Below are 24,332 nucleotides of genomic sequence, written 5' to 3'. Positions count from 1 at the left end.
ATCTAGGATTTACACACTACGACATCGCAAGTGACGCCGGATGTGCGTCACTTTCGATTTGACCCCACCGACATCGCACCTGCGATGTTGTAGTGTGCAAAGCTGCCCTAACACTTTGTCTAGATTTTATTTTTTAATGAAGCGATCTGTTTTGTCTCTTTGGCTTGTCTCATCCTGGTTTTATTGGTGTTTCATTTATTAAGGATGATTCATTAGTGAAGAACTCATTTAAGGTGTTAGCACAACTGCATTGATGTATAGAACTTAATCAGTGGAATAGAGTTCCAAGGAAGCCATAGTTAGGCTATGTGCGCACGCTGTGGATTTACTGCAGATTTTGCCGCGGATTTGCCACGGATTTGCTGCAGAAAATGTGTCTACCATTACTGCAGTCATTCCCCAGCAAATCCTATGGGTTTTAAAAAATGCTGTGCGCACCCTGCGTTATTTTATACCCGCGGATCTACTTGCGGATTTTCTGCTGCGGAATTAATGAGCATGTCACTTCTTTTCTGCAGGTACCTGCGTTTTGTGCCATAGATAATGGTAAAAATCCGCAGGGACAAACCTGCGGAAAATCTGCGGTAAATCCCCAGCAAACCGCAGTAAAACCGCATGCGAATTTCGCTGCGGTTTTGGTGCTTTATTTGTACAGCAGGTGCGGGATTCTTTAAGAGGGTCCAGATTTTCCTTAAGAAAAAGTCACTTTCTAGTGCGCACATAGCCTAAAAGAACTTTGTATACTATTATATAAAGCAAGAACAAAATGAGGATTTTATTATAGTAGGCTAAGGCTATGTGCACTATGACATTATACGGTCTGTCTCTTATCCACTCTCGGCAATGTCTCAAGGACGTCCACAAATTTGAGTTGATTGCATTACTTCTTTCACATGCTGTAAATTATTTAGATGTTCTTTTTCAAGTGCATTACAGGGTCATATGTACAGAAAAATACTAGATTAGCAAAAAGTATATAATTTCAGTGATATTATTATAGATTATTGCCAAAAACGTCCCTTTCTGAGCATTTTTCAATAAGAAAATATATACTTTGCTACATAGATATTTCCATAAGGATCACAGAACTGCACTGCACGAGCAGTAGATGCCTCCATAAAATGTACCATAGCCATGAGGAAAGAAAGAAAAAGCGAAAATCTACGTCAAATGGTAATAAAAGAGCCTATGTGATCCTGTGACTGGGGGGAGAGAGAACACATATTGTTGCATAGACTAGTGAAGCTTGTAATGCTTCACCACAGAATGAGACGCCGCCTCCTTTTCTGGAGCCTGCAGTAAATGGAACTGCTATGTGTCTTTTCTTCTCTGTTCATATGGCGGACAAGAATACCTATTCACCACCAATCCTTCGTCCATGAGAAATTCCTTTCTCTATGTAATCAGGATGCAATGAGATTGCAGATCAGAGAATTCCAGCTATCTTGTAGCATTAGGGACCGGTTTGGAGGCGAATGACAACCCCACTTCACTCATCCTCACTTGAACATTTGCCGGCTTGCAGGGACATGCAATGTAAGTTTTCAGTCTGCCTGAAATCTGTAGATGGCAGCTTTCCTCCACATCACCCTTCTGACACTCAGGGGATATTCAGCAGGTAAATATATATATATATACCAGTCTGTCTACTGTAACTTGTGTATGTATTGTGTATGTAACCCCCTTCTCATGTACAGCACCATGGAATTAATGGTGCTCAATAAATAAATAATAATAATAATATTTGCACATATACGTATATTCATAAAAGTATTTTGTCAATTATTAAGCACCATGGCACTTCAGTGGCACTGCAGCGAAATGCAGATGTTGCTTGTAATGCCTAACCTCCTAATTACTATGTATGCATTTTTTTTTTCATTAATTTTATTCCGCACCCATATGCACAATATAAATGGGTAATGGATGGCAGGATAACATTTCCCATTCATTCATTGCATATGTTTGTCAAGTTGAACAAGTGATGGCCGGGTATATTTTCATGTTCCACATGTATTTTCTCACAGACTTGAATTCTCTGAACCAACAGCAGTTACTTCAGTAGCTGGTGAGAACACATAAAAGCAAAGAAGAAATCACAAACGCTTATGCAACATATCATCGATAACCATCCAGACATGGCTACTGCTTTGCTAGCTGGAGAGAAACTGAAAGAATTGATACTGCCGGGGCAGCAAGATGATAAAGCTGGATCCTTAGCAGCTCTCATGGTCCAGCTGAAATTGGAACTGCCCTTTGACCGAGTGGTTACTATTGGCACAGTTCTTATCCCTATACTCCTCGTAACCTTGGTCTTCACAAAAAACTTTGCTGGTAAGTCAGATGTGATGTCACCGATGCAGACTATTCTTAGACGACCATTCTAATACTGGGTCTATTTCTTATAAAAACACAATGCATTGTTTAAATATGGCAATTCAATATAGTAGTAAAAAAAAAATCCACCCCACTCCATTTGTCATTTTCCATTAATTTTCCATTTTGTGATTGTGATTGAATTAATTTCTTGCTGTAAGTGCGAATGGCAGATGGATGGGCCGGTGATGGAGACGGGGTTGTGATTTTTATTAGTGAGATACGAAGGTTTAGAATAACTGGATTGTTTAATGTCATTCGTTCATCAATATGGTTGCAAATCATTAGAGGTGAATTGATGCAGCAGGTTTGTAAATGTTCCAGACCACGAGTGGGCAATTAATTTTCCTAACGGGCTACATGAGAGACTGTTACTGTTGTGGAGAGCCAAACTTAAGTTTACTCATTATTTTATATTAATTTTATGGCAGGTCATATCATAGGTGCAACCTGTGAAGTTGAACTGTGGCCCAAGAGGTAAAGGGGCCCACTTTCACCTCCAAAGCAGGTAGAATTGTGTATTATAATAAGCTAATTGACTACAAAGGGCCTATATACTGATCCTGCACAGGGGCCTCTTTTGTCTGTGTTCACTCCTGGGTAGGGCTTATTGTGACGTGTTCTTATCAGTAGCAGCTAATAAAAACAATTTAATTTACTGTTTTTTATAAATTTAAGTTTATAAAAAACAGTAAATCCTAAAGTTCATATTATTGAGCCATTGTACCTCAATCAACAGCTCCCATCACAATATGATGCCCTCAAAGTAATCTCACACAGTATGATGATTTTCTACACAACCCCTCAAACAATATGATGTCAACTCACATTGCATTCACCAATTAACCCCCCACATGGTATGGCGCCCCCAGATAGCCCGTTACACAGTATAATATGGCCACACACAAAGCCCTCCTACACAGTATGTGCCCATCAAGCCCCTCTACACAATATGATATCCCCCATAAAGCCCCTCCCACAATATGTTGTTGCCATAAAGCCCCTTACACAGTATTATCATCGATCAAAGAATATGTCACCACAGAGTCCCCCATGCAGTAGGATGTCCCCACACAGGCCCCCTACACCATATGCCACAGGTTCCTTACACCAGGGTTCCCCAACTCCAGTCCTCAAGGCCCACCAACAGTGCATGTTTTCAGGATTTCCTTAGCATTGCAATGCTGTTGGAACCAGCACCTGGGCAGGTAATTACATTAACACCTGTGCAATACTAAGGAAATCCCAAAGACCTGCACTGTTGGTGGGCCTTGAGGACTGGAGTTGGGGACCTCTGCCTTACACAATATGGTGTCCCCACACAGAACCCCCTACATAGTATAATATCCCCACAAAGCACCCGACACAGTATGATATCCCCACGAAGCCCCCTGCACAGTATATCCCACAAAGCCCCCCTACACAGTATGATGTCCCCACAAAGCCCCGCTCATAGTATAATATCCCAAAACAGCTGCTCACACAGCATGATATTCCCACACACCCCCTTGCACAGCATGATGTCCCCACACAACACTGTCTTTATGCTCACTGACACATATGGACGAATTGACCTTCTCTGGTCAGGAAGATTACCTCAGTCATAACCCCATCTGTATCACAGATCACGGAACCAGGCTGGGCTCTCTAGCGCCCTGCCATGCTGCCAATATTTGGAATTGTATCTTTATCAAAGTCATGGATACAATTGTTCTAGATGTGAGAGCTGCTCTGGTGGACCAGGGGCATTTATGTCTTACATTGACAGCCATTCATTTAAATTGACCCCAAAATGTCCATGAAAATGCCAAGATGATTTTGCTAAGCACCACTGTTTTTGTAACAAAGCTTGTAAAACTCTCCGAGTAAAATTATGACTATCAAATGTGATAACCACCAGAGTGAGTGAAAATATTAAAGTGGGGCCCTAAATGCTGACATATTGCCCCATCACTGACAAGCAATTAGGTTACATTTACATATACTGTGTTCAGACCAGTAAACAAGTGCGATCAACAATGTTGAAGTTCTTCTGAGCTTGTTTCTCAGCCTCTTTACACAGGGTGATGAAAAATGGTGGGCATAAAACAATCACTAGTAAATCAATAGTAAATCAATAGTCCCCTACAGTATCATTTATCGGCAGCAGTTCTGTACTTTACTCGGGCGTTGGGCTGCTGAGAACAATGAGTTTGTTCCGCCATAAACAATCCAATCACCCAATGAATGTGCAGCATTTTGCTCGTTAGGTGGGAGATTGCAGATATGTTTACACCTATGAACGAGGAATTTATAAATGTAGATGCTATATACACACAGAACGTGACAGAAACACTGTATGTTATACGCACAGCACACATGTACAGTGCCTACAAGTAGTATTCAACCCCCTGCAGATTTAGCAGGTTTACACATTCGGAATTAACTTGGCATTGTGACATTTGGACTGTAGATCAGCCTGGAAGTGTGAAATGCACTGCAGCAAAAAAGAATGTTATTTCTTTTTTTTTTTTTTTTTTAAATTGTGAAAAGTTTATTCAGAGGGTCATTTATTATTCAACCCCTCAAACCACAAGAATTCTGTTTGGTTCCCCTAAAGTATTAAGAAGTATTTCAGGCACAAAGAACAATGAGCTTCACATGTTTGGATTAATTATCTCTTTTTCCAGCCTTTTCTGACTAATTAAGACCCTCCCCAAACTTGTGAACAGCACTCAAACTTGGTCAACATGGGAAAGACAAAGGAGCATTCCAAGGCCATCAGAGACAAGATCGTGGAGGGTCACAAGGCTGGCAAGGGGTACAAAACCCTTTCCAAGGAGTTGGGCCTACCTGTCTCCACTGTTGGGAGCATCATCCGGAAGTGGAAGGCTTATGGAACTACTGTTAGCCTTCCACGGCCTGGACAGCCTTTGAAAGTTTCCACCCGTGCCGAGGCCAGGCTTGTCCGAAGAGTCAAGGCTAACCCAAGGACAACAAGGAAGGAGCTCCGGGAAGATCTCATGGCAGTGGGGACATTGGTTTCAGTCAATACCATAAGTAACGTACTCCACCGCAATGGTCTCCGTTCCAGACGAGCCCGTACGGTAACCTTTACTTTCAAAGCGTCATGTCAAGGCTCGTATACAGTTTGCTCATGATCACTTGGAGGACTCTGAGACAGACTGGTTCAAGGTTCTCTGGTCTGATGAGACCAAGATCGAGATCTTTTGTGCCAACCACACACGTGACATTTGGAGACTGGATGGCACTGCATACGACCCCAAGAATACCATCCCTACAGTCAAGCATGGTGGTGGCAGCATCATGCTGTGGGGCTGTTTCTCAGCCAAGGGGCCTGGCCATCTGGTCCGCATCCATGGGAAGATTGATAGCACGGCCTACCTGGAGATTTTTGCCAAGAACCTCCGCTCCTCCATCAAGGATCTTAAGATGGGTCGTCATTTCATCTTCCAACAAGACAATGACCCAAAGCACACAGCCAAGAAAACCAAGGCCTGGTTCAAGAGGGAAAAAATCAAGGTGTTGCAGTGGCCTAGTCAGTCTCCTGACCTTAACCCAATTGAAAACTTGTGGAAGGAGCTCAAGATTAAAGTCCACATGAGACACCGAAAGAAACTAGATAACTTGGAGAAGATCTGCATGGAGGAGTGGGCCAAGATAACTCCAGAGACCTGTGCCGGCCTAATCAGGTCTTATAAAAGACGATTATTAGCTGTAATTGCAAACAAGGGTTATTCCACAAAATATTAAACCTAGGGGTTGAATAATAATTGACCCACACTTTTATGTGGAAAATTTATTAAAATTTAACTGAGCAACAGAACTTGTTGGTTTGTAAGATTTATGCATCTGTTAATAAATCCTGCTCTTGTTTGAAGTTTGCAGGCTCTAACTTATTTGCATCTTATCAAACCTGCTAAATCTGCAGGGGGTTGAATACTACTTGTAGGCACTGTATGTGTACACAAAGCACATACACACATGTATATACACACACACGCACACAGCACACATGCAGTGTACATCAAACACATACACAACACTGAGCACCTTCACACATCCATACATACAGACAAATATATACCTACCAGGAGCCCAAATATTCTGATGTTCTCATTAACCCCTTCATTACTAGGCCAATATCCATTTTTGTATTTTCATTTTTTCCTCTTTCTTCCCAAAGCCATAGCTTATTTTTATCTTTCTATCCGCATAGACGTATCGGGGCTTGTTTTTTGCAGGACAAATTGTACTTTCGAGTGACTCCATTTAATTTACCACATAATGTACTGGGAAACATAGGAAAATTCCAGATGTGGAGAAATTGTAAGAAAAATTCTGACGTGGTTTTTGGGAATTGATTTTACAGTGTACATTTTGTTGTAATAATTATCCTCAATAGTAAGATTATGGAGATGCCAAACATGTCCAGATTTTTCATTATTTTAGTGGTGAAAAAAAAAAATCAAGTTTGAAAAAAAAATAAATCGGGGATCATGTCCAGTTTTTTCATTACTTTAGTGGTTATTTTTTGCAGCGCAATACAATGTTTTTATTGATACCATATTAAAATAGATATGACATTTTGATTCCTTGAATAGCATTTTTTATGATATTGCAGTGACCAAAAAACTTAATTTTTGCGTCCTTGAAATATTTTTGTTTACAGTGTTTACCGATCAGGTTAGTTATTTTTATATTTTGATAGATGAGACTTATCTGAATGCAGCAATACCATATATGTGTATTTTTTTATTTTTTTATTATCCTTATTATATAATGGGGCAAAAGGGGGTGATTTCAACTTTTATATTTTTTAATTTTTTAAAACTTTTGTTTAACTTTTCAATGCATTTAATAGTCATCTTAGGGTACTTGAAGCTGCGATTGTCTGATCCCACGTGCTATATACAGCAGTGCCACAGCATTGCTACATATAGTAAAACTCACAGTCTTCTTTGATGCTTGATTACACGATGGGCTACAAAGGAGCGCTGGTATGATAACCACGGAGGTCTTCAGCAGACTCCCTGCTTTCATAGCAACCCATCGGCGACCCGTGATCATGTCATGGGCACGCGAATGGGAGCTTAAAATGGCGTCTTTATGTCAGCGCATGTTAAATTCGATTGTCAGAGTTTGATAGCGGGATTTAACAGGTTAACAATTGCAGTTGGAGCTACGCTCCACACACGATTGTTAGGGAAAGGTCCTGGCTGTAATACACAGCCATTACCTGATGAGTATGGGTCTGACTCACCCCATGAGCCTGCTCCATACACCCACTTCCGACTTGCACCAAACATGTACAGTGGATGTCCTGAAGGGGATAATATATATCACCAGGAGTTCATAGATTCTAGACAGACACACACACTCAAGCAAGTCTCCACATGGGAAGTTACAGATCAGTGTACTCCTGATGTAGATGCTGCGGCCCACTGAGGGGTGGGAGCTCTGGGCAACTGCCCAGTTTGTCCCACCCCAACGCTGGCCCTAAATGTCCCCTTAGGCATAAATGAAATTAGGAGTTTCATTTTCAAACCAGATTACATTACAAACCAATGAATACTCATATGCAAATACTAAACATGCATAAATAAGGCCACGTGCACACATGGAGTATATGGTCAGTATTTTACCTCAGTATTTGCAAGTCAAAACCAGAAGTGGGTAAAAAATACAGAAGTGATGCTCATGTTTCTATTATACCTTTCCTCTGATTATTCCACTCCTGGTTTGTTCGTACAAATACTGAGGTACAAAACTCACCAAATACTCAACATTTGCACGGGGCCTTAGGGCTCATGCGCACGTAACTGCTGATTCTTCTGCAGCGATTTGACAGCACATGTGCGCTTGAAATCGCTGCATAATGAATGCAGTATTTTTGTTTAAAAAAGTCGATTTCATGCGCTCTGGCTGCTGCCCCCACCATAGACAGAGTGGGAGCTGCATCCAGAATGCAGAAATAATTGACATGCTGCTTTTATGAATGCACGGATTTGGGTCAAAATTTTAACACCCAAATCGCTGTGTTCATAAAACCATTGTGCGCCCGTATCATGCACAATCTTCATAGATTGTGCAGGGGATGCAGGACGCATGCATTTACGCTACAGTGCTATACGCAGCGTAAATGCATGCTATTACGCAACGTGCACATAAGCCCTTACAATATTAAGGTAAAAAACTCACCAAATACTCAAGATGCGCACGTGGCCTTACATATACTGAGGTAAAAACTCACCAAATACTCAATGTGTGCACATGGCCTTACAAACACTGAGGTAACCTACTCATCAAATACTCAACTTGTACACATGGCTTTACAATACTGAGGTAAAAAACTCACCAAATACTCAATGTGTGCACATGGCCTTAGTGAGCTGCTCACATGTGGGTTGGATTATGTTTGCTAGCATTCAGCCTAAGGCCCCCTTCACACGTCAGTGATTCTGGTACATATGTGCTTTTTTGATACGTACCAGAATCACTGACATAAGCAGACACATTATAATCAATGGGTCTGCTCACACATCAGTGATTTTTCACTGAACGTGTCTCCGTGCAGCTTACACGCGTGTCTGTGATTCTGCACGGAGACAAGTCAGTTTTTTTCTGGCTTCACTGATGACCCACGGACCACACTGTGGTGTGATCCGTGTGTGATCCGTGAAACACGTACCAGAAAAACACTGACATATCAAATAATAAACATTTTCAACTCACCTTTCCAGTGACGCACTGTGCAGCCTCTGCTTTCTGGAGCTCCTGCCTGGCGCATGAATATTCATGAAAGCAGGAACAGCCGACCCGGAAGTAGCTGCAGAGAGCAGTGGGCAGACGCTGCAGAGCCGAGGAGTTCAGCACCATGGAGAGCAGGAGCGAAGGCAGGTTAGTAATGTCCATTTGCAATCACGGATCACGATATTGCACATGGACAACCCACATGTGCCGTGAATTACTGAACACGGAGGGACATGTGCGTGTTTTACACGTCATTGAAGAACGTCAGTGTTTTTCACTGACGTGTGAAGGGAGCCTAAGGCTGTGTCCACACTTTGCGTCGTCGTAGTTGCAGTTCTAAACGCATCCTCTGGCAGAAATTGCTTTTGCCAAAGTTGCTTTTGAGCACAGAATCACGGTAAATACGCGGGGGGTTTTACCGCGTTTTAGCCGCGTTTTTAGTGCTTTTTACATGGTTTTCCATTGCGTTTAGACAGATGCGTTTTGAACATAAAGACACTGTTAAATAAAGTTTAAACAGTCAAACACTGAAAAAAAGGGGGGAAAAAAGTAACACAAATATAATTATTTAAATCATAATGAAAATAGTTATATTTAATATAATTATAGCGGTTTTATACTATTTATGACTAAAATAACAATAAATTAATATTTTTCATTAATTTAATTGTCGGACTATGTGTGTGTGTTAGGCTGCTTTCACACATCCGGCTTTTGCAATGCGGCACAATCCGGCACTTTGCAGGAAAACCGCATCCGGTTTCTTTTGCTGCCGGTTGCGTTTTTCCTGCATAGACTTTAATTAGTGCCGCATTGTGCCGCATGGGGTTGCGTTCGGTCCGGTTTTTGCCGCATGCGGCAGATTTAGCCGATGCGGCAGCCGGATGGAACGTTCCCTGGCACGTTTTTTGCTCCGGCAAAAAAAAACCGCATCGCGCCGCATCCGGCCGATGCGGCGCTTTTCCCAATGCATCCCTATGGATGCCGGATGCGGCGCGATGCGGCAAAAAACGCATCCGGCCGCCGCATGCGGTTTTTGCCACTGCGCATGCTCAGTAGCATGCCGCAAGCGGCAAAAAACGGACCAGCCGCATGTAAAAAACTTATGCAAAGGATGCGGTGTTTTCACCGCATCCGTTGCATAGGCTTCACAGCCGGATTGAGCAGCAGAGCTCAAACCGGATGTGTGAAAGCAGCCTAAAGGAACATATTCCATTATTCTGATGTCAGAAACGCATGCTTTCTGCAGCTAAAAAGCATGTAAAACGCTGGAATTTGGATGTTGCTTGATTTTTTCAAATTCTCATTGACTTCAATGTTAGCAAAACGCAGCCCAAATGGCAAAAACAATTGACATGCTGCTTCTTTGAACGCAGAGTTTTTGCCCAAAATTATGCAAATTAAACGCAGCATTTTGAACTGCAAAGTGCAGACAAGAATTCACCATTTTGCATAGACTTTGATTGAAAATCAAAACGCATGCCTATTAGCAAGAAAACGCTGCAGTTCAAAACGCTGTGGAAACGCAGGTGAAAACGCAAAGTGCAGACACAGCCCATGGGTATGTAAATATGTTAAGTATTTGCTGCATTTAGGGCTCATGCGCACGTAACTGCTGAATATTCTGCAGCGATTTGACAGCACATGTGCGCGTCAAATCGCTGCAGAAACACTGCATAATGGATGCAGTTTTTCTGTACAAAAAAAAAGCTGATTTCATGTGCTATGGCTGCTGCCCACCCCATAGACAGAGCGGGAGCGGCATCCAGAACGCACAAATTAACTGACATGCTCATTTTATGAACGCACGGATTTGGATCAAAATTTTAGCACCCAAATCGCTGCGTTCATAAAAGCATTGTGCGCCCGTGCTATACGCAGTGTAAATGCATGCAATTGCGCAACGTGTGCACGAGCCCTAAAGCTCAGTTTTCTCAGAAAAACTGAAGCATTTCCCAGTACTAGGAAACACATTGGTATACACATATTGCTGAGCTTTTCCTTGTAGATAGGAAGCAGTTTCATATATGCAACATGTTAAGTCTTTCAACGTTTTTTCACCTATTCTAATGATGGGGTGGAAAAATGTATTAAAAACACACCAATGCATGTATTTTGTGATACGCTTTTTCTGCCAACACTCCAAAATTTGCAGCAGAAATGTATGCAGCAATAATGCATTCACATAAGAGTCATAAAGATGTAATGTACCACCCAGTAAGAAAGAAAAACAGAAAAATTAAAGTTTGGTTGTGTTCAAAGAAGGGTATTTTCAGTCAGTTGCGCATGGACAGCACAATGACCAATGTTAGTGGGCAAGTAGACATGATCATTTTTCCACATACAGTGCCTTGCAAAAGTATTTGGCCCCTTTGAATTTTTCAACCTTTTCCCACATTTCAGGTTTGAAACATAAAGATAAAAAATGTTAATGTTATGGTGAAGAATCAACAACAAGTGGACACGAACTTTTATAAAAAATAATAAACTGAAAAGTGGGGCGTGCAATATTATTCGGCCCTTTAAGTTAATACTTTGTAGTGCCACCTTTTGCTGCGATTGCAGCTGCAAATCGCTTGGGGTATGTGTCTATCAGTTTTGCACATCGAGAGACTGAAATTCTTGCCCATTCTTCCTTTGCAAATAGCTGGAGCTGAGTGAGGTTGGATGGAGAGCATTTGTGAACAGCAGTTTTCAGCTCTTTCCACAGATTCTCGATTGGATTCCGGTTTGGATTTTGACTTGGCCATTCTGGACACCTGGATACAATTATTTGTGAACCATTCCATTGTAGATTTTGCTTTATGTTTTGGATCATTGTCTGGTTGGAAAACAAATCTCCGTCCCAGTTTCAGGTCTTTTGCAGACTCCAACAGGTTTTCTTCAAGAATAGTCCTGTATTTGGCTCCATGCATCTTCCCATCAAATGTAACCATCATCCCTGTCCCTGCTGAAGAAAAGCAGGCCCAAAACATTATGCTGCCACCACCATCTTTGACAGTGGGGATGGGGTGTTCAGGCTGATGAGCTGTTTTGCTTTTACGCCAAACATATCGTTTGGCATTGTGTCCAAAAAGTTCGATTTTGGTTTCATCTGACCAGAGAGAGCACCTTCTTCCACATGTTTGGTGAGTCTCTCAGGAGGCTTGTGGCAAACTTTAAACAACACTTTTTATGGACATCTTTGAGAAATGGCTTCTTCTTGCCACTCTTCCATAAAGGCCAGATTTGTGCAGTGTACGACTGATTGTTGTCGTATGGACAGACTCTCCCACCTCAGCTGTAGATCTCTGCAGTTTATCCAGAGTGGTCATGGGCCTCTGGGCTGCATCTCTGATCAGTCTTCTCTTTGTTTAAGATGAAATTTGTGAGTGATAGCCGGGTGTTGGTAGATTTGCAGTGGTATGATACTCCTTCCATTTCAATATGATCGCTTGCACAGTGCTTCTTGGGATGTTTAAAGTTGTGGAAATCTTTTTGTAACCAAATCCAGCTTTAAACTTCTCCACAACAGTATCACGGACATGCCTGTTGTGTTCCTTGGTCTTTATTATGCTCTCTGTGCTTTAAACAGAACACAGACTATCACAGAGCAGGTGCATTTATACGGAGACTTGAATACACACAGGTGGATTATATTTATCATCATCAGTCATTTAGGACAACATTAGATCATTTAGAGATCCTCAATGAACTTCTGGAGTGAGTTTGCTGCACTGAAAGTAAAGGGGCTGAATAATATTGCACGCCCCAATTTTCAGTTTATTCTTTTTTTTCACAAACGTTTAAAATAAGCAATACATTTCGTTCAACTTCACAATTGTGCCCCCCCCCTTATTGATTCTTCACCATAACATTAAAATTTTTATCTTTATGTTTGAAGCCTGAAATGTGGGAAAAGGTTGAAAAATTCAAGGGGACCGAATACTTTCGCAAGTCATTGTAACTTTTTCCTATAGTATGTGTGGTAATAAGAGCAACATCTATGTAATAACAGGCAGCTACTGCACCCGACCATGATGTAGATGAGCGGACAGGTCTGTCCGGGGACCCAGACACATCCGCAATTTATTGACATGATTAGCTTGATGTGTTCAGCATTCATTTGAAAACCACCTAAGGTTGAAGCTGCCCATGAGTGAAAGAGAACCTACATTTGAAACTTATCCGGCGCCTGCACATTGAACCCTGCTGCTGGTAGGAAATTAACTTTAATCCTCTTGGCAGCGTTCAAACTTGAGTTATGGAGGTGGCGCCAGTGCGAGTTCAGTCAACACGATAAATATTGAGAGAGGCGGCTGTAACCACATCCCCCGCACTGACTGACAGCTGGTTCTAATAATGAGCGGCTGTTAGTGAGTTCGGGAGGAGCACTTCCAGCTGCAGCTCACTATACACAGAGTGGTGACTGAATCCCAGCCGGAGCCACCTCCGTGACTGAAATCTTAATGCTACCAAGAGGATTAAAGTTAATTTACTCCATGCAGCAGGACAGGTGTCAAATGCTGTTAGCCTGCAGATTAACTTCATATCTGCAGGTTAATAACATTTTTAGACATGACAGTCCCCCTTTTAAAGGGTGTTCTCAAGATGCGGTGTATCTTCAATAGCACACCTCTCCCGGCTTACTGCTTTGCTGAGTGGGCTGCTCCTGAAAATGGACAAATAAGACTAGCTGCCTGGTTGCACCGCTGGTCCGCTGTCTTTACCCCTGGAGCATGGGAGAAATGCGAGGATACATAAGCTGGCTTGACCTAGCAATTCGGCCAGATCCAGAGTGACAAGAGCAGGCTGTAACGCATAGATCCTGCTTGTGGATCACGATCCTTGCCAAGGTAACTGGCCATTCTAGGACTGCAGCTATACACTGTAAAATTAAAAATCCATCCATTTATGAAAATGGAGAATATTTTTAATGAGGAGTAAATTGTAAAGTTGCTTACATTTACAAGTACTTTTCAATTTTCCTTATTTAAGAACTTGTGACAACCCCTTTAACGGCTACTTAAATTGACTAGATGTTACTATAATTTGCCTGGTCCTGAACAATCGTAAACATTTTGGAGAGGTGAGTTTTGTAGATAATAATGAGGTCACCTTGTCGTAGGTGAGTGGGATTACAAAATAATGATCAGAATTATAAGTCAGTAGCTCACTTGTGACGCCCCTGAACTAGTCAGGGTGTCACAGGGTACTGCATTCTTTATCTTTTGGTGCAGGACTCAACCCTCATGGTTCTGGGATCCTAACTTTTGGATTTGGTCCATCAGCATGCAAATCCTAGTCACACCTCCTACCACACCCTGTCAGGCACACCAGTGAGTGGTCTAGCTAGAACAGGGCCACCTGCCTAGGGGTCAGACAGACTGGTGGGAGGGGCAGAATTAGAACAGTGGTAGCCCTCAGAGAGTGAGGAGCTGGGGGGAGTTGGAGCTCCCTTGGAGAAGTTGGCTAGGTCGCAGATGGTGGTCTGGGACCGAAGGAGTCGGAGACCCGGTCGCAGGGTATTGGAGAAAGGTGCCAGGCTTAGTTTAGGGGGAACGGTCGACAGCGGAGTACCTAGTAACCGAACCGGTACCGAGCCGGCGGGGTACTGGACCCTAGATCAGGGAGTAGCTTTACGCATCCTGATAATTAACCTGTGGAGGATAGTATCTTTATGAACTTTCCCCAAGAGCTCAGAGATCGAAGGCAGCAACACAACGAGGGGAATAGGGCTTTCCAGCTTATGCGGCTCACTGAAATCCCAAGTGTTAGCCATCGAGAGCACAGCTTCACTACTTAACAGTGGGGAGCGGGACCCTGACAGCTTCAAGCATAGGGGCCACAATGAACACTAAAATACAGTGCATGGAGGCAAGGTACAGATCATCAGCAATACCAAAGGGAGCGGACTCCCGGACGAGCTCCCTTGAAGCGGCAGTGGCACCCAGAGACTTGGTTTACCTTTGTGTCAAAGTCTGCTTTGCGTTTGAATCACTACCAACACTGCCTGAGTGAGTATGCTGTCCTCCCCTACTTCCAATCTATACCACGCTCCACCTCCACCATCCAGAGTCCCGGAGCCTCCCCTACCCGGGGAAGGAACGTTATCTGGCTGCCCCACTCCATCTTCCCCGGGTACTCCCATCGGCAGTGGCAGTACTCCCCTTACCGCGAACCACGGGTGGTGTGATGAACTCTTATCCCCTGTAAATACCCCCTTTTCATTTGAAGTGGCCGCGAGCCCCCGGGTCCGGAGACCCTCGAGCCACAGCACAACCCGGATCCGAGCGGTTTGACCGTTGCAGGGCGGCACACACTTTTGTTACGTGTGCATTAATATTGAAATTAATGAGGTTTGCATAGTGTTTGGACCTATGCAGGATATGTTTGAATGTCTGTCTGTTTACCCGTGTATTAAATGAAGTCCTGATTCAGATGTAGTGATTAGACTCAGAGGTAAAAACACAGAACAATATTCATAATTGTTTGGGGTCAGATATTCATCAGTATTTCATCAGTGATGCTCGGTAAGAAAATTTGCAATGCTTCCATCATTGCAATGACAAAAACGGACAGCACATGGATAGGACATTTATGGCATCTGTGATTTTCATAGACCCATAGACTTGAATAGGACTCTAATCAATAGGTGTTATGTCTTTGTGGTGCACTCATTTCTTAAATGTGAGCTTATGACCATGATTATTTGCGAACATAGGGTTTGCAAAAATAAACAAAAAAAAAAAAACAAGGACATGTGAACAGCCCCAAACAATTGCAAAAAATTACAATTTCTTGAGCTACCCCGCCACGTCACGGCAAATCTCTTTGGGGCAGTCCTACACTAAAATATCTTTATTTAAAGTGTGCCATGCGGTTCTATCCTTAAAAATATCGATAGAGCACGTATGTGAAAAACAGACATCAAAATGAGGTGTGCTGGCCATGTCTGTAATTTTAACATAAAAAGCAAACTTTGGCAGTTAGTGAGCTACTAATTAATAGTCATTTTCACATTTGGATGAAGTCCTTTTCAATTAATGTTCTAAATTCCATTTGAAAGGAGAGCTTGTTAAATATACACATTACTGTATATAACCTATATAATAACATTTTAAGTATTGCAGGAGTAGAAGGATGTCTGACACTTATACACTACCTAATGCAATCTAATGCAATGGAAAGTGGTATGTGATAATATTATAAATCATAAAGCATTCAAGTAAAACTCCTGTCACCATCTTACCATTGTTCTATACAAGCGGTCTAAACCAGTAAGAACAACTGTCACGGTGCATGGATCTGATGCGGAGCGGGCAGGAGAGCAGTGTATGCAGCATAAAATACTGAATATGCAGTTTTCACTCTCCACAAGCTCTGAACAGCCTATAGGTTTTCCTTTGAGGCACTGCAAGAAAATATCCTCAAGAATGTCTACATAATATATAGAGCAGCTTATGTATTTCTAAGAGAGAGAATACGGTGGCGATTTTACGGGGTTCTCGCGTGATGTCACAATCTCACGTGAGCCCCGGAAACGCGAGCACCGAAACCACTGGAATGGCGCAGGCATGGAAGATGAGTATACGCTTTTATAATTTAATTAGGGGATACATGGGGATGAGAACAGGCCTTCCTAGTAGTTGACAACCCCTTAAAATGGTCATTTACTTGCACGTAGTCAGGTACATAGAGGGTTAACATTAGTAGAAATAGTCGGACCCAGACTGTAAAAGTCCTGATCCGCGCAGTTTCAAAGTTTCCCGGGTGCTGGGCCTGGACCCGGAATTTCATCTGTTTGATCCGGATCCGGCACTTCATAAGTTAAAAAAAGAAATAAAGGAAAAATAAAGAAAATAAGAATGAAGCGAGCATGTCATACTTACCAAGGCTCTGTCGCAGCTGTAAACTGCTCCCGTGCGATTGTACGTTGCTCCTGCAGCCTCCGCTCATCATTGCTCGTCCACATGCACGCAGCACTGCTTTTCCCCGCCCACCGGCCTGCCTGGCCTCTGTGATTGGTTGCAGTCAGATGTGCCACCAATAACCTATATAAAAATATAAACAACAAAAAAACAACCTCTACTCAAAATAATATGTATTGCAAAGTGTGCACAGTACCAACATTCCAAGCTGTACTACTGAAAAATGAGATTTTTGGCAAAAAATTGCAATTTCTTGAGCTACCCCGCCACGTCACGGCAAATCTCTTTGGGGCAGAACTAACTAAAATATTTTTATTTAAAGTGTGCCATGCGGCCTCACATATGGAAAAATAGAACTGCACAGCATGTACCTGGTGCTTTTCAGTCCCGTCTCCATGACTGATTCATGGTTGTGGGTGGGACAGGCCCAAGCACATGTTGCTTGGAATAAATAGCCAGTGGACAGGGCTGGATGGCAATGTGTGAACAGCCACCAACTGCCAAAAATCAGGACAGATGGAAAAATAAAATTGAGGTGCACTGCAAGATGGGGACCAACCAAAAACCTATATAGAAATGAAAAACAACAAAAAACAACCTCTACTCAAAATAATATGTATTGCAAAGTGTGCACAGTACCAACATTCCAAGCTGTACTATTAAAAAATGAGATTTTTGGCAAAAAATTGCAATTTTTCGAGCTACCCCGCCACGTCACGGCAAATCTCTTTGGGGCAGTCCTACACTAAAATATTTTTATTTAAAGAGTGCTATGCGGCCTCACATATGCAAAAATAGAACTGAACAGCACATACCTGGTGCTTTTCAGTCCCGTCTCCATGACTGATTTATGGTTGTGGGTGAGACAGGCCCAAGCACATGCTGCTTGGAATAAATGCCTGTGTGACCGCGTTTGAATGCAATCAGTCATCGCTCATCGCGGCTCATTTATTCTTTCCATGGAGCGGACAGCGAGTGGTCATTCTCTATGGCCACTCACTGTGACTGAGGCTTCTTTCACACGTCCGTGCAAAACATACATGGCGTGGCTGACTGCAATCAATCCCAGGCACCGGTGGGTGGGGATAGCAGTGTATATTCAAAGAAGACTGCTCTGGAAGTGAATGTGCGACCTGGAAGCAGCTTGCCGCCATGGCATTGCTTGGGTGAGAACCGCACGCTTGCTCCTATCTCCCTATCCCTTTTACCAACATTTTTAATCTCCAGTTTCTGATCCCCATAGACTTATACGGGGACCGAAATCCGGATCGGAACCGGGTTTTTAAAAAAAGGTAACAGGGACCCGCCGGTCCCAGTTTTCTTTGAGTCCACCCAGCTCTAGTCATTAGTTCAGAATGGGAGGACCTACATGAGTATACAGGATGCAACTGACACATCCCAGGGCTTTGGAGTACTCGGTCCCAGGCCTTGTATACACTGGGACTTATCCCTGTGTGGCCATTGCCCGCTTCCGTGACTCTGGGGGTCGCTTGAAAAGGGATTTTGTACAAGGGAAAAATAAAAATAAAATGTTTTCGTGACGCCACTTGCGGTATACGGCTATAAGGGGAAAGCCGCAGCTGCAATGTCTCTCACTGTTGGGGCTGGTGGTATTAGGCAGCTTAGATGTTATGGCCCTCCGCAAGTAGAGCTAGGCACCAGGCATCTCGACCAGTGAAGTCCTCACAGAGGAACATGGAGATTCACAAAAGTCCAGCAAACCATTATGAGAAGCACAGGGAAAGCAATGTCTCATTGTATGTATCTAGAAAGTCCCTATATCTATATGCTGCAAATGAAGCATTTCTGAAGTATTCTGCCTACTATCTGATGTATATAGTTCATAGCAAATGAATATACAGGGAGGAAAAGTTCATTTTTGGACTTTGGTCTCCCTCACTTATCTCTCTACTATCTTACCCTGGCCTGCCATCTTTAATGGCAACATGCAGTCATATTTTTTGTTCAGTTCCAAGATGAGCTAAAGTTCCAGGCCAAAATAAATAACCATACATCCCCAGATCAAAACGTAAAATTAGTCTCCGACCTACAACGATCGTCTTCACCAAAAAAAGTGAGTTCATGGGAACATCTCAACTGACGCTGAACCACAGGCAGCATGAATCAGATACCGACTGCGTTTTTGCAGAAGTGTATGTGTAACCCTAAACTAGGATCGGGGGGGAGGGAGGGTAGTGGAGCAAATAAGGGGATAGATAGAGCAGATAGAGACAGGGAGACGGTAGGGGTCAATGAAGGATTAGGGGGGGATGGGACATACAAGGAACGTAGGGAGGCTAGGAGTAATAAAGGTGTTAATAGGATTAAATGTCTACTGGCAAATGCAAGAAGTCTTGCAAACAAAATGAATGAATTGGAGACTCTTATGTCCACCATGGATTATGCATACCTCCCAACCGTCCCGGATTCTGCGGGACTTGCACGCTTTATCAGGGCTGTCCCGCACTCCCGCGGCTCACAGCTGATGTCCCGGCTCCTCCCCTCAGTGAAGTGAATAAATTAAATTAAATTATCATCGGCTCTGGATTTTCGGGGCGGCCGGGACTCGTGGAACTGTGAGTTCATTGTTTCAAAGGCAGCAGCTTTACCACTGAGCTACTGCCTCTATTGAAACCAATAGGAAGATTTTGTTATCTTGACCTCTATACTGCAGACACCAGAAGCAGGTTATTCAGCTGCAAAGATGGATGGAGGGATGGATGAATGGAGGGATAGAGGGAGGGATAGAGGGAGGGATGGATGGATGATAGAGGGATGAATGGAGGGATAGAGGGAGGGATGAATGGAGGGATAGAGGCAGGGACGGATGGATGATAGAGGGATGAATGGAGGGATAGAGGGATGAAAGGAGGGATAGAGGGAGGGATGGATGGATGATAGAGGGATGAATGGAGGGATAGAGGGAGGGATGAATGGAGGGATAGAGGCAGGGATGGATGGATGATAGAGGGAGGGATGGATGGATGATAGAGGGATGAATGGAGGAATGAATGGAGGGATAGAAGGAGGGATGAATGGAGGGATAGAGGGATGAAAGGAGGGATAGAGGAAGGGATGGATGGATGATAGAGGGATGAATGGAGGGATAGAGGGATGGATGGATGGATGATAGAGGGATGAATGGAGGGATGAATGGAGGGATGGATGGATGATAGAGGGATGAATGGAGGGATAGAGGGATGAAAGGAGGGATAGAGGGAGGGATGGATGGATGATAGAGGGATGAATGGAGGGATAGAGGGATGAAAGGAGGGATAGAGGGAGGGATGGATGGATGATAGAGGGATGAATGGAGGGATAGAGGGAGGGATGGATGGATGATAGAGGGATGAATGGAGGGATAGAGGGAGGGATGAATGGAGGGATAGAGGCAGGGATGGATGGATGATAGAGGGATGAATGGAGGGATAGAGGGATGAAAGGAGGGATAGAAGGAGGGATGGATGGATGATAGAGGGATGAATGGAGGGATAGAGGGAGGGATGGATGGATGATAGAGGGATGAATGGAGGAATGAATGGAGGGATAGAAGGAGGGATGAATGGAGGGATAGAGGGATGAAAGGAGGGATAGAGGGAGGGATGGATGGATGATAGAGGGATGAATGGAGGGATGAATGGAGGGATAGAGGGAGGGATGGATGGATGATAGAGGGATGAATGGAGGGATAGAGGGATGAAAGGAGGGATAGAGGGAGGGATGGATGGATGATAGAGGGATGAATGGAGGGATAGAGGGATGAAAGGAGGGATAGAGGGAGGGATGGATGGATGATAGAGGGATGAATGGAGGGATAGAGGGAGGGATGGATGGATGATAGAGGGATGAATGGAGGGATAGAGGGATGAAAGGAGGGATAGAGGGAGGGATGGATGGATGATAGAGGGATGAATGGAGGGATAGAGGGATGGATGGATGGATGATAGAGGGATGAATGGAGGGATGAATGGAGGGATAGAGGGAGGGATGGATGGATGATAGAGGGATGAATGGAGGGATAGAGGGATGAAAGGAGGGATAGAGGGAGGGATGGATGGATGATAGAGGGATGAATGGAGGGATAGAGGGATGAAAGGAGGGATAGAGGGAGGGATGGATGGATGATAGAGGGATGAATGGAGGGATAGATGGAGGGATGGATGGATGATAGAGGGATGAATGGAGGGATAGAGGGATGAAAGGAGGGATAAAGGGAGAGATGGATGGATGATAGAGGGATGAATGGAGGGATAGAGGGAGGGTTGGATGGATGATAGAGGGATGAATGGAGGAATGAATGGAGGGATAGAAGGAGGGATGAATGGAGGGATAGAGGGATAGAGGGAGGGATGGATGGATGATAGAGGGATGAATGGAGGGATAGAGGGATGGATGGATGGATGATAGAGGGATGAATGGAGGGATGAATGGAGGGATAGAGGGAGGGATGGATGGATGGATGATAGAGGGATGAATGGAGGGATAGAGGGATGAAAGGAGGGATAGAGGGAGGGATGGATGATAGAGGGATGAATGGAGGGATAGAGGGATGAAAGGAGGGATAGAGGGATGGATGGATGATAGAGGGATGAATGGAGGGATAGAGGGATGAAAGGAGGGATAGAGGGATGGATGGATGATAGAGGGTTGAATGGAGGGATAGAGGGAGGGATGAATGGAGCGATAGAGGCAGGGATGGATGAATGATAGAGGGATGAATGGAGGGATAGAAGGAGGGATGAATGGAGGGATAGAGGGATGAATGGAGGGATAGAGGGAGGGATGGATGCATGGATGATAGAGGGATGAATGGAGGGATAGAGGGATGGATGGATGGATGATGGAGGGATGAATGGAGGGATGAATGGAGAGATAGAGGGAGGGATAGAGGGAGGGATGGATGATAGTGGGATGGATGGATGATAGAGGGATATATAGATACACGACAGATAATAGATAGATAGAGATAGAATCATAGATAGATAGAATCATAGATAGATAGAATCATAGATAGATAGATAGAGAGATAGAATCATAGATAAATAGATAGAGGGATAGAGATAGATAGATAGATAGATAGATAGATAAATACTGTATCTCAATGTTGGTGAAAGAGTCAGATTCGTTTGTTCCCATAAAACTACTTTAAAGAAATGAGGAAAAAAATACAAATACAATTTTTTTATTTTTTTTTTTTATCTTCACCACCTTGGATTCAAACCAGCAACGTTCAAAACTTGTGTCCAGCAACCTCCTGGCTTTCCTAGCTGCTCAAGCTGTTGAGCCACTAGGATTGATGATGTCAGAGGGAGGATTTCACATAAATGAACCTACAATGCAGCCTCTTACACAGCAGATTACACAGGACACAGCTACATTGTACACAGCAGTGACTCTATCTCCTATATTCTAGAGGGAGAGGAAAGAGGATTTTTTATTTTCTAATAAAGTTACTAAAAATAATAAAAAAATATAGAATAAAGTAATTTTATTGCACTTTTTTATAAAAATAATAAACATCACAAATCAGCAAATAACATGGACATATTTGGTGTCCCTGTAATCGTAATGACCTGAACAACACAGCGATCAGATTATTTATGGGGATCGGTAAATGGCGGGAAAAAAAAGGCGCAATTTATTATTTTTCTTTATTAAAACCCATAAAAAATGTAAGAAAAATGGATCACTGAGGCCGTGTTCACACATAGCGTAAATGCGGCATTTTTTCTGCAGGTGTCCGCGCCACGAGTGCAATAACAATGTTCTCTGATTATTGCGTGTTTGCGGTATTTTTTATGCATTGTCCCCCTTATTTGATACATGTTTGTTGCTGATGTGAATCCTGAAGCTTATAAAGACAGAAACACCAAATCCGCACAGTTCAGCGGCGTCTTTCCACGCACCAGGAGCGGAGATTTCAGCACGTCTCATCCACTTTGCTTGGACAATTAGTCCATATTCACATGTAGTGTAAATGCTGCATTTTTTTCTGCTGTTTCTTTGCACATTTATTCTGCTGTGTTTAATTGTCCAAGTAAAGTGGATGTGATTCCATGAAAAGACGCCGCTGAATTCTGCGGTTTTCGGGGGGGGGGGGGTGTTTCTCTGGAGGTTTCTATGTGGAGCTTAAAAAATGCAGGAAAAAGCTTCTCTACAATAAAAACACTTAAAAACGCAGATTCACATCTGAACCAAAAACGCATTAAATAATGGAGAAAAGGCAGAAAAAATGCAGCGAAAATGGAAAAAACAGAGAAGATTGTTATTGTGTAGTTTGGTGCAGAGAGAAACAAAAAGAAACAGAATTTATGCAGCGTGTGAACACAGATTGATAGGCACAAATAAGCAGCATGTCATATAGTGACACAGAAATATAAAAAAATTCTGACTGCTATGAATATGACTGAACAGTCCGGGGCATCTGCTGAATGACCCTTACTGCCAAATGGGTGTGGCTAGGGGTGTGGCTAGGGGCGTGGTTAAAATTTGCCGCGGCGCGCTGCGCGCGCCGCATACTTTGTCCCTCTTTCCTTTCTTGAAAAGTTGGGAGGTATGGATTATGATGTGGTGGGCATTACGGAAACCTGGCTGGATGAAAGCCATGACTGGGTGACAAACATACAGGGTTATAGTACATTTAGGAAGGACAGGAAAGGCCAAAAAGGTGGTGGGGTGTGTATATTTATCAAATCTAACCTAAAACCTGTGTTGTATGATGACATTGAGGGGAACAGCAACAATGTAGAGTCAGTATGGGTAAATGTACATGGGGAGGGGAATAATGGAAAAATGCTAATTGGAGTTTGCTATAAGCCTCCTAACATACCTGAACAAATAGAGGGTGAAATGCTGGAACAAATTGAAAAGGCAGCTAATAATAATAATCGGGTTCTTATTATGGGGGATTTCAACTATCCAGACATACAGTGGGACATAGAATCTTCTGGTTCTGCTAAAAGCTGTAAGTTCTTATCTACCATTCAGGACCATTTCCTCTCTCAGATGGTAGATGAACCGACCAGGGGAGATAATTTGCTAGATCTGGTCCTGTCAAATAGACCGGATACAATTTCAAATCTACAGGTCCGGGAGCACTTGGGCACCAGCAATCATAATATGGTAAGCTTCGACATAATATTCAATAGAACATTTCAAAGGGGGAATGCTAAAACCTGGAATTTTAGGAAAGCTGATTTCAACAAATTAAGGGAAGAGCTTAAATGTGTAGATTGGGACAGAGTCATGGTAACTGGGGATACCGAACATAAATGGGGTAAGTTTAAGGATATA

The 24,332-nt window shown here is 43.1% G+C and overlaps 1 protein-coding gene across 2 annotated transcripts in view; it reads left to right on the top strand.

Annotated features, from left to right (window-relative positions):
- The first annotated feature begins 1,276 nt into the window (after nt 1–1,276).
- PANX2 (pannexin 2) overlaps nt 1,277–24,332 on the top strand; it is a 69,170-nt gene continuing 46,114 nt past the window's right edge. Inside the window, exons 1-2 of one of the 2 annotated variants that reach the window (XM_075342546.1) lie at nt 1,277–1,536; nt 2,028–2,334. In XM_075342546.1, coding sequence (XP_075198661.1) covers nt 2,109–2,334 — 226 coding nt within the window. In that variant the 5' untranslated portion in view covers nt 1,277–1,536; nt 2,028–2,108. Of the gene's footprint in view, nt 1,619–2,027; nt 2,335–24,332 lie in introns of both variants that reach the window. The other variant, XM_075342545.1, reaches the window with a different exon arrangement.

The sequence above is a fragment of the Anomaloglossus baeobatrachus genome, chromosome 4 (assembly GCF_048569485.1).
Source record: "Anomaloglossus baeobatrachus isolate aAnoBae1 chromosome 4, aAnoBae1.hap1, whole genome shotgun sequence".
NCBI lineage: Eukaryota > Metazoa > Chordata > Amphibia > Anura > Aromobatidae > Anomaloglossus > Anomaloglossus baeobatrachus.
The sequence above is the reverse complement of the archived record's forward strand: the minus strand, read 5'-3'. Positions and strand labels throughout refer to the sequence as shown.